This window comes from Pipistrellus hanaki (genome assembly GCF_964339955.1).
Source record: "Pipistrellus hanaki genome assembly, chromosome: 3".
NCBI lineage: Eukaryota > Metazoa > Chordata > Mammalia > Chiroptera > Vespertilionidae > Pipistrellus > Pipistrellus hanaki.
Window position 1 is genome coordinate 151,978,900 of NC_140505.1, and position 12,112 is coordinate 151,991,011.

Genomic DNA, 12,112 nt, shown 5'->3' on the forward strand with positions numbered 1-12,112 from the left:
TCACCGCATATGGAGTTGCCCATTTGCTTATATGTAAGATAGAGCATTATTGAATATTGATGAGTTATACATCTTATGACTTTGGTTTAACCTGAGTTGTTTTCTACATAAACTCTTTTCCCCAATACTTTTATGCTGACCTTAAAGAACAGTGATTGAAATTTTTGCTCAACTAGGAATAATTTAAAAACCATAGAACTGGCTGAAACCGGTTTGGCTCAGTGGATAGACCGTCAGCCTGCAGACTGAAAGGTCCCAGGTTCGATTCCTGTCAAGGGCATGTACCTTGGTTGCGGGCACATCCCCAGTAGGGGGTGTGCAAGAGGCAACTGATCGATGATTCTCTCTCATTGATGTTTCTAACTCTCTATCCCTCTGTCTTCCTCTCTGTAAAAAATCAATAAATATATTTTAAAAACAAATAAAACAAAAACAAAAAAAAATAAAAAAAACCACAGAACTGGAAATTTTGAGGTTTAGAAAGAAAAAAATTATAATTCATTGGCGACTTCTCTTACCTAGTCCTTAATTCCTTCAGTAGGTCAAGGGACCTAGGACTTGTCAAAAAGAGAAGGTGACTTTTCACTGGCATTGGTCTCCTTATGGATGGTAATGTCATAGCTGCGATCTTCATTCTAACTCCATGAAACAGGCAGGGCAGGTATTGTATCCATCTTACAAAGAAACCTTGACTCCTAGAAGGTAAATGACACATCCATTGCCACAGCCACAGACAGCTAGATTACACTCCAGGCCACCTGCATGCTAGTCTCATGTCTTTCCATTACACGGTAGCACTAGCCACTGGTAACTTTGTGGGAAGACTTTCAAGGACTTGTTCTTGGCCTCATTGCCCTGTAGAAAAAATTCAAGGCCAAACAATTTATTCAAATTGTTCCATATAAATACATCACATGCCATGAGCAAGTGTTACTTTTCTGGGACCATGAAGGCCGTAAGGCTTCTCCGTGTTTGTTCCATGGTTCTGGCAGGTAAGGAACTTACCTTTGAAAATGTTTAACAAATTTTCAATCAACACTTGATACAATAAGAGTGTTAAATCAACCTATCTAATCCTTACTATTTCATATCTCTTATCCTTGGTGGAATTCCAAAAGGAATTTAAGGGTTTTCTGTTTGTTAATGATAACTTAAATTATTAATTAGATATTTTTAGCATATGCCAGTTCCTTGTATTAAACACAACAGCTAATATACAAAGAAAGATGTGCTAGCTGTTGACTAAAAGTCTTTACTGATTTAATTTCTAAAAATTCCATTTCTATTCCTGCTCTGCAGAGCAAAGTACTTTGTCCCAGGACATAGCTGGTAAGAGTTGGAACTGAGATTTGAACAAAGATCATGGTTAAGGGTCAATCCAAGCCGTTAACCACGGTATCTATATAGTATTTATTACTATATATTCTGCATTAACTTAGACCATAATCACAAGAAAGAGGCAGTTAGCTCGGAACTTATGAGCTAAGCTTCATCATTGCTCTTTTAAGAATCTCAAATTGTACAGCTCCTAAGGTATCAGAGCCACGTTTGAGCCTGGGAGCAAACCCCTATAGTTAGTGCAGAATGAGAAGGAAGAACTCAGAAAGGACAGAGGGGCAGTGATGAGTCCTTCAGAAATTTAATGGAGAGCTTAGGTGGTCAGAGAATAGATGAAATAATAACTGGAGAACAGAGTGATCTGACACCCTGGAGGGTAGCTAGGATGATGTGTGCATGATATCTATGTGTGAAGTTGTTTATTTAGTGATATTATTTGCTTGGTTTGAATTTTGAAAAACAAGAGAGATAATGAAGTGGGTTGTTTTTATTTGTTGGAGTTGACATTTGGAATTGTAAGAAGGAAAAGTTTAAGGACCAATGCAATGATGTGATATAGAACAGTAGTCTAACTGCAATTTATAGACTCCTGGGTATACATGATATAAGAGCCTAAATGACAATTACATATGAAACTAATTATATTGAAAAATTCTTATAAAGTATTTTTAAAAATGTGTGCTATACCAATAAATGTGCTTCTTTATTAATATATAAAATAATAAGATCTAGCATCTGGTCTTAAAACTACCATAATTTCAAAATTATGGTGAATTTAAATAATATTAACAGATATTTACATCACTATAGTGTGAAACAAAAATATATAAAATGTCTGATATCTATTTGTGATGAAGTGATGTGTTCTTTGAATGCTGCTGTGGTTTGTTGCCTATGTCATAAGTGAAGGGAAGGCTAAATTTTAGTTGGAATTAGTGGGATAGATATAATATTTTTTCTATTCAAGTTCATAGATTTCCTCATTGAATTTAGTCATTCAGGCTCTTATATCTCTTATTCTTCAGCAGTCTCTTCTACTACCACCTTCCTTCATGCCATTAATTTGTTGGGGAAATCAGGTTATTATTTGTTCTGAAGGAAATCCCACATTCCGGATTTGGCTGATTCCTTCTTCATGGTGGTGTCACTGAAATGTTCTATCCCCAAATTACTTCTGTTCCCTTTACTTTCTGTAGCTAGTCATTGGTTCTAGAGACTTGAACAGCATCGTGTTCAATGCTTTTTGACAGGAATACTTCACAAGTGGTACTGTGAATTCCTATTGCATCTCACATAATATCCCTTGTTTTCCCATTTTCAATGATGCTAAGATTCATCAGTGTATCATGTGGTGGCAGCCTGATCATTCATTATTGTGGTCTCCATCAACTTCCATTTACCCATTGATGATCACTAGCTATATGGATTATTTCATTAGAAGTTACAAAATAGGGTCTACTATAATTTGTAAGGCATTTTCTATATGAGATTCAAATTTTTTGGTGTTGTTAATCCTCGCCCAAGGATATTTTTCCATTGATTTTTTTAGAGAGAGTGAAAGAGATGGGGGGGGGGGGTGTGAACATAGATGTGAGAGAGACACATCGATTAGTTGCCTCCTGCACCTACCTAAACCAGGCCAGGGAAGGAGTCTGCAAACCTGGTACATGCCCTTGACCTGAAATCAAACCTGTGACCCTTTGGTGAGCAGGCTGATGTTCTAACCACTGAGAAACACCAGCCAGGGCTGGTATTTAGTTTAAAATAATCATATAAATGTTCATCATCAACTACTTGGCAATCCTATAATAGATTACATGAGAATCGCAGGATAATGTATGATTCCTTCTCTTCAGTTCTCAATTTCCAGGGTAATCAATATTCATTTTCTTCTGGGCAATCATGTCCCAGCGCTATTTATTTATCTATCTGTGTGTTTATCCATCCAAGTGTCCTTTATCCTGTGGACTGTTCCATCTAATGCCACTGAGAATCACTTCAAGTTGGAGCCAGCAAGGTGCTTTTCTTTCTTTCTTGAATGTATAGGTGTTCCATGCTCCTCTTAAACATTCCTTAAAATTTTCCCCAAGGAATGACCCTTTCTTTTTAACGAGGAGTGGCAGCTAAAAGCCACAGTGTTGATGGTAGATGAGCTTCTTATTAATGAGGTGTCATTGCTTCTAGTTTTCTCAGTGGACCGTGATTTGGAAACATGCCTGTTTATAAAAGAGTATGATTAATCATTATTTCATGCTAATATTTTCAAGTCAAATTATGCTTAGTGTTTTAAATTATTTTTAAAAGTATATAGTTACAGTTTTGTATGCTGAAATATTGTTTAATAGAAACAGTAATGTAATTACTCATTTGCTTTAGGCTACAATATATTCAATGTATTTTTAGGTTCAAAAATTAAAATATCAGTATTAATATTAACAATATGACCACCGGGATTCATGTTACAATTTCTTTGTGGCTTGCCCTTTAAGTATATGTATACCAGTAGAAATATAAAAATATTTGCTTTAAAATCATGAGGTAATTCCTTTTTTTGTATGTGTGTGGACATGTTATCAACATAATAAAATAAGCAAGTGCATCTGTTTTAGTATGGGTCAGTTTTTTAAAACATTTCTTTTAAAATCAATTTTGTTTTCCTGAAATTCAATTAAAATTGACATGATTTCAAGAAAAAACTATATGTCAAGATACAGCTAAAGAGTAATCCTTTTTTTCTTAATCCTGTTTCTTCTTTTCTCAAATATGTAATTATTTTTGTTATTATTTATTGTATGCTTCCATTGATTTTTTTTTAAATTATAAAGAGATGCATATATATATATATATATATGTAAATAGATACATAGATAGATAAATATAAATATCTGCTACCACATTTTTACAGAAAATGTGTCATTCAGAAACACTATCTTGAATCTTGTGTTTTTTTTTTCTACTAAATATACTCTGGAAATCAGTCTGTATAATATATAGAAATTTCTCATTCTCTTTTATGATTTATGTGCCCATAATTTATTTCATTTGTCCTCTATTGAAGGACATTTTGTATATTGTGTGCCATTACAACTGATGTTTCACTAAATATAGTTTTGTGTATCTTTGGGATAAATTCTCAAAAAATAGTATTTGGTCAAAAAGTGAAAGCATGCGTAATTTGTTAGGTATTGTCAAATCTCTGTCAATAGCATTGTGCAATTTTGTGTCCACACGCCAGCCAGGTACTGATGATAAGGCTCATTTTCCAAAAAGTATGTTTACCGACTTGATAGGCAGTTCTGTGGCAGGCGTTCCATGGGCCTCACTTGCAAAAGCATAGTTTGGAAATTATTTATGATAAAAGAGATCAGAATGAAGAGTTGAATTGTATCTGTGTTTAGATGTTTTATCCCATTTATGGAGAAAAAGATTTATAATCCATGACATTTATTGGATTAGTACGGTGAAACTCTCACAAATACCCCAAGTGATGAAAGCATCTCCATCTGCAACACAAACCCAGGACTTTTAAAAATAGCCACAAGCGAAAGAGGATGAAAAAGCACGCCCATATTGTGGTATTCTTGTGGGGTCTCATATCTGAAAAAAAAAAAAAAAAAAAAAAAAGATTGATTCATCTGAAATTTGGTACTGGAGAAGAGCTCTGTGGTTACCCTGGACCACAAGATGACCAGATGAGGCCTAGAGCAAAGTAAGCCTGAAATATCATTGCAGGCAAAAATGGCAAAACTGCAGCTGTTCTACTTCAGGCACATTCTAAGACGGCAGAGTCCTTTAGAAAAGACAATAATGCTGAGAAAAATAGAAGGCAGCAGGAAAAGAAGACCAAATATGAGGTGGGTTGGCTCCATAAAAACATTATAACAACAACCCACAAGAATGAGTCCATAAGAGCTCAGCAGGGTTATGGAGGACAGGACATTGTGGACATCACCCCTTCATAAGGTTGCCGGGAGTTGGAATTGACTCAGCAACACGTAGGATAGCATACAATACCTTGTTAGTTTAGAGAAAACATGTATAGATATTTCTGCACTATTATTATTGGAGACTGACAACTGCTGTCTAGACTATAAATGAAGGAAAATATAGCCAACAGAACAGGCAAAGTTACTGACTTTTGTGAAATTCACTTGGTAACATTTAGAAGATGATAATGGGTAGATGCCGAAAATTGTGGAGATAGTAAAGCATGTGCTCGCTGAGAATATTAGGAGTGATGAAGTAAAATGTTAGTGCTTCATTTTTAAGGGACAAGGTGGGTTTTGGTTTTTTTCCTTTGCTTTCTTCTACCGAGGCTGACAAATTTATAGTACCTACTGTTTAAATCCAGTAACTATTCCATTCATAATCTAAGCACTTTGATTCTTGTTTTTTTTTTTTAAGTTCCACCAAAGTATCTTAATGATAACTATGTTGTCGAGATATTTTTTGCACTTATATCGCTCTGTTTTCCTTCTTGGTTCAGTTCTAGTCCAGTCTGCCAGTTCAAGTTCATGCTCGGCACCTCTAGCCCCCCAACTCCGTAAAGACTGTCACCCCGAACCCGGAGCTTCCGAAGCCAGTTGTCTGTCCCGGAATTGCTGTTGGTCTCCATGGAAAACCCCAGGCATCCCTTGGTGCTTTGAGAAGGTGGATTCGTGTTCTGTGGTGCCTGAACCCCAACGAATCGATTGTCATCCGGAGCCCGGAGCAGATGAAGCTGCCTGTGTGAACCGCGGGTGTCACTGGTGTGCCTCCGAGAACACCACCGTTCCGTTTTGTTTCTACAACTCCAAAGAAGAAGCCACTTGTTCCATGAAATTTCCCATTCGGAACCGCGTGGATTGCCATCCTCAGCCAGGAGCTTCTCCAGAGGTCTGTGAAGCGAAAGGCTGTGTCTGGTGTCCTACAACCATTGCCAATGTTCCCTGGTGCTTCTACCCTGCCAATGGCCCACATGGCTACACCCTGAAAGATGCACCGCAAAAAACAGCTCAGGGATGGAGGTATGCACCTTCTAGAGCTTTTAATAAGCACTTCTATCATCGGAACTTTCTCCTGGGTTTGTTTGATACACATACCACCTCTGTTTTTATTGGCTCTATCCTGAGAACTCGGAGCCTTCACAGTGAATCAAAAAGCCTAAAAGACATCACGGTTTTTTTTTTTTGCTTCCTAATCGTTTTTACTTCGAAATCACCGTCAGACTCCCCTGATGAAGAGCCGGTTACGCCTCTCTTTCTTGTTTCTCAGTCAGTTGTGCCGACCCTGCCAAGTAGCCAGAAACACTCATTATTTTCTGGGCTGGGATGATTCATTGCAAATAAGCCAGGCTATGGTAAAACTCTTGCCTCTTGTGCAATCCTGTCAATCTTTTCTTCTTTTTGTTGCCTATCTTTTGTGAAGCATGACACAGCACTTAATTCTCAGTGAAATGATATAGAAAGTCAGAATGAAAAATCGCCCCAACAACCACTCTTTCAGAACATCAGAAATTATACTTTAACATCATCAGAGTACTTCCTCTAATTAATAAGTGCAAAAGTAACTCAATCACAAATGATAGGCTTAACTTTTATAAGGAGAACAGGATGAATTGTTGTTTTCCTTTCATCACGATTCTCAAGACAAAAGCCAATTAAAAAAAAACTTATCTCTATACTGATTTTCAGACTAGATCTTGATTTTGAAGATACTTTTTGAGCAGTGCATGGCATGTATAGAATTCTGGCATTTACTTAGTTGGACCTCCAAAGAGTATTATGAAAATTGACTTTACTTCAATTACTATTTCGAATTTATGAGCTATTTTCTCTTTACATTGTGAGACCAAGGCTTGAAACTGTGTCAAAATGTGTTTTCCATTTATGTTTTCCACCAGGCAGTGATATAAAATGTAGTGATGATGGTTAGGAGAATGGATTTGAAGAACCAGTATCTTTAAAGACAAAGACAAGAAATGACAGTTAAGACACTAGCTGGAAGCAAAAGGGTGAGGTCTGGGCTGAGAGAAACTGGTTTATGTCAGAGTGGGATAGGGTAATCTTGGAAATATAATGAATTCCAAATTGAAAGTAGAGAAAAAAAATACTGTCACATTTTGATTTTATTGCTTCTGGACCTTGAAAATGCTCTACATTGAATACACCAGCCTATTGTATGGGCTCAAATATAACTTGATTGAGCTAACTTACATTATATGTTATTTTTCTCTTATTCTAAGTTTGTCCTTGGTTTGAGTTTTTTCAGATTTTAGCAGAGAGCATCATGGGAAATTTTTTGAAAACAGATTAAAATCTGAAATTAAAATAATAGAAGCTCAGGATGAGCAAGAGCAGTGAACCATAAAATAAAATAAATGTCAGATAAATTAAATTATAACTATATTAAATTCTGACTTGGAACAAAGATTATACAGAAAGGGGAACTGTAAGAGAAGCAGAAACACTGAGCAATCGCAAAGACTCCAGATGTCAGTGTCTGCTGTTTGGGCTGCCTTAGGCTTACTGATATTGTGTGCCTAGCCTTGCACTTGACTCTGGGCCTGAGAGATGTTGTTATGTCTCGATTTGACCATCAGATCATTTTGCTTGCTGAATGTATACAAGATCTCAAATATTAATGGATTCTTTGTAAGTCAGGACAGAATGTTCCACAGCAAAACAATGTCAATAAGTGATGCTTTTCCATGATAGACCTAAAGTAATGTACCTAACCAAGAAGGTACCTGAGGAAACGGGCCTCTCTCCCTGAATTTAACATTGGAAAGCTGGGTTAGAGTGGGTGACAGTGGTGTCGGCACTGAACTGGAGATTCTAGTAGCTAGACATGTGTAGTTGTTTCACACACATTTGTATGCAGAATGAGGAGAGAAGACACAACTGGGAGGAGAGGGGCCGTGCCCAGGGCTTTGGGTACATGACTGCCCATTAATTACTTCTAAGCCTGGCTTTTAGAAGCCATGGGCAGCCATCCTGGTTGAACATGACAAGAGATTTCATTCTACTCCAGGGCAGATTGTATCAATAGCAACTAAGTCAGGTGGCCATGTTTTTTATTTTGTCTCTGCCGTTTTTCCTATTCTTAGAGTCATATTAGGAAGAAAATGAGTTGATTTATTTAATTTCCATTTCAGTGTTTCACATTTACTCTTCAGTGTTTTTTCTCTGGCTAAAACATTCCTCATCTGAATTTTTGTTTTCTTTGAAGGTCTAAGTTGTTTACCTCCCCGTTTATCAACATTTATTTTAACTGAGGAATCCCACTCATCTATAAAAATAAATATGCTTCATTTGGGTTAATAAAAGTGATTTATCTTATAGGGTAACATTAATCAAACGTGGTACTATATCCCTGTTTGGAAATGATATCTCCCCAATTGTAATGGATGTAGAATTTCATACTAAAGATCGTCTTCGATTTAAGGTAAGTATAACTGACAGTCTGTATTTTTCATGAATACAAACCTTGTTGATTGGAAGTTTTAAGTGTCATAATGTTATTTGATTAAGTGCTTCACATAATATCTTGTTTTGGAGGTAACTACAATGTGCTATTTCACTTATTGGTAACATTGCCATTAGATCACTTAAAAAATTAATATACTCTTTATTCTATTTAACTTGTTTTAGATTTATGATCCTAATAATAAACGATTTGAAGTTCCACTCAATATTGAATCTTCCTCAGATGTGTCTTTTGAACACAACTATGATGTTGAATTTGTAAATGATACAGTCCTTCAATTCAGAGTAATAAGAAAGAAGACAAGAACCGTATTGTAAGTACTATACACATGAAAATGCTCTTAATTTTGTTCTCAGAAACAATGCATGGAAAAGTTATGGAGGATAAGGGGTTAGCAAGGTTAGAATATTAAAAATATGAAGTTTAACTTAAAGCTATGTTTTAGGGTAAGATAGGGTAATAAAAATATTCATGTAGCCTTCTGTTAAATTATGTATTCAGAATTAAATTATGAGGAATTGAATTATAAGCTACTGACAGTATTAAAATCTTGTGTTCCCTTTCGAAATTAAATTTATTTGGACTGGTACATAATACACATTCTGTTAATATCAGCTGTTGTAATTTTTACTGGTTTTACTCTTCATCAGTGGTGTTATTTTTGAGCATCCTATCTCATAAAAAAGTAATACGCAAATTGACTGTCACTCCAAGACACAAAATGGCTGTCCTCATGTGGTCAGAGATGGCTTCCCCTCAGTGGACACAAGATGACCACCACAAGATGGCCTGTAGGGGAGGGCAGTTGTGGGCAGTTAGGGGTGACCAGGCCAGCAAGGGAGGGCAGTTGAGGGGGATCCAGGCCTTCAGGGGAGGTCATTTGAAAAGGGACCAGGCCTGCAGGGGAGGACATTTGGGGGGGGGAGACCAGGCCTGCAGGGGAGGGAAGTTAGGGGTGACTGGGCCACAAGAAGAGGGCAGTTTGGGAACCAGGCCTGCAGGGGAGGGCAGTTGGGGGGGACCAGGCTGGCAGAAGAGGGCAGTTAGGGGCAATTAGGCTGGCCAGGGAGCAGTTAGGTGTCAATCAGGCTGGTAGGGGGTGGTTAGGGGGTGATCCTGCTGACAGGCAGAAGCAATTAGGGGCAATCAGGCAGAAGCAGGAGAGCAGTTGGGAGCCAGCAGTCCTGGATTGTTTGAGGGTCCCAGATTGCAGGCTGGGCTGAGAAAACACCCCCCAACCCCCGTGCATGAATTTTGTGCAATGGGCCTCTAGTTATGATAATAAAAATTTATGTCTACTAATCTAAAGTAATATTAATCATTATTTATTGATTTGGGGCTTGTCATTATTATGCAAAATAATATAATGCCAATTTTTGCTTTGAGTTTTCAAGTATATCTATGTCATCCTAACCATTCACTTCCTTTTAATATATACTGGCCTTGAATTAACATGAATTGTAATGTGGTTATACCTATACAGAAAGTAAAGCTATCCTTCTTTCAATACCTTAGATGATCAGCTTTTGGTTCTAATAGTGCTGCAGTTTTCAATGTTTTTCCTGCCCACTTAGCCATTGTTATTCTGTGAGGCCATGCTGAGTTCCTAAGTGTGGTAGATTTTAAATGGCCACAAATATTTTACATGTCCTCTTGGTCAAGAGAACATGTAAAATATTTGTGGCCATTTAACCAGACAGCCCCTTAACCCTCTCTTTCACAGCAAACAGTCAGATTGGAGTAATCCATTCATCTGCCATTCAGGGTCTGCTGGTCAGCCCCAGCACCTAAGCATTTCTAACACATTTATTGAGATTTATTAGTGCTCAATAAATATATGCCAACTTACTGGTTAATTGTGAATTTGAATATACTAAAATTTATAGTCTTCTATGTATTGAGAAAGATGCATACAGACAAAATCCTCTATAATTTCATCTTTTCTCCTTATCTCTTTTGTTTGCACTTTCTCCCTTTATAATGTTCTGGTTTTTCTAGCCCCTTTTCTTCTTTAGACCTCTGAATCTCTATTTCAACATTCAATGTCTTCCAATTTCATATTGTCAGCTGCCTATTATACAATAGGAACTTTTTTACTTTGCTAATCCTTCAACCTTACAATGTTTAAAGCTTACTTCCTTCTTCCACATGCCACCCAGATTTCCTAGAATCCACCTTTATGCATCCTACTTCAAGCCAAACTGGACTTCTGCCTTGCTATTTCTGAGATCTACCCTAAACTTTTCTTCCTTTCCACATTTATTCAGACTATTTCCTCTTTCTTTTCTAAAAATGTATTTTTATTGATTTCAGAGAGGAACAGAAAAGGATAGAGAGATAGTAACAACAATGATAAAAGAGAATCATTGATTAGTTGCCTCCTGCATGCCCCCCATTGGAGATTAAACCCTCAACCTGGGCATGTGGCCTGACCAGGAATCAAACTGTGACTGACCTCTTAGTCAATAGGTTGGCGCTCAACCACTGAGCCATGCCAACTGGGCTAGTTCCTCTTTCTTGAATGCCTTTCTTTCCTCCTTCTGCTTATCGAAATTCTTCCCAAGTGTAATCTACTTTCTTCATAAAATTTGTCTAATTGCACTTCCATACATGAAAGTGACCTCTCTTTCTTTTAGCTGAAGTAGAATCAAATCTGTATTTTTCTTTAAAACCCCATACTATACTTCACATCTTATTCATTTCACCTGTTTACCTCCCTCTGGATTTTTATTTCCTTTATGGAAGAATCAATGCTTGGCTTATTTTTATCATTTTCACATATTCAAGCATGCAGCAAATGTTCAATAAGCAAATATCAGTGCACAGTTGTCTATTATCCTGTAAGTACATTTTAGATATGCTCAGAAATAGCAAGATACAGTTAGACTGAAATTAGAGACACAGGGAGTTTCTTCACCTACTAAAGAGAATGCAAAAAGCATGTCAGGAAGGAGGTTGTGAGCAATTCCATCCAATGCTGCTGATAGGTTAAATCAGATAAAGACTGAGAATTGGACATGGGGTTATACCAACATAGTTCATTGCTCATCTTAAAAAAAATGCTATTGTTGATTTTATTATGGTAAGAACACTTAACATGAGATCTACCCTCTTAACAAATTTTTAAATGTTACTGCTGACTATATGTACAATGTTGTGCAATCTCTGGAGCTCACTCATTGCTCCCTTTGACAAGAGCAGCTCCAGTGGTCTTGAGGGGGGTAAGGCCTGAGAGGAGTACCTTCAAATGAGAGTGGGGAGAGAAATTGGCAAGTGTGATGGTGAGTGATTGTTTCAAAAACTAATT

General features: G+C 37.0%; 1 protein-coding gene across 1 annotated transcript in view; it reads left to right on the plus strand.

Annotated features, from left to right (window-relative positions):
* Window positions 1–916: 916 nt before the first annotated feature.
* The window catches only part of LOC311619459 (sucrase-isomaltase, intestinal-like), an 83,171-nt gene continuing 71,975 nt past the window's right edge, over window positions 917–12,112 (plus strand). The window contains exons 1-4 of the mRNA XM_084877847.1: window positions 917–992; window positions 5,825–6,344; window positions 8,661–8,763; window positions 8,970–9,118. Of these exons, the coding sequence (XP_084733973.1) occupies window positions 920–992; window positions 5,825–6,344; window positions 8,661–8,763; window positions 8,970–9,118 (845 nt within the window). The 5' untranslated portion in view covers window positions 917–919. The remainder of the gene's footprint in view (window positions 993–5,824; window positions 6,345–8,660; window positions 8,764–8,969; window positions 9,119–12,112) is intronic.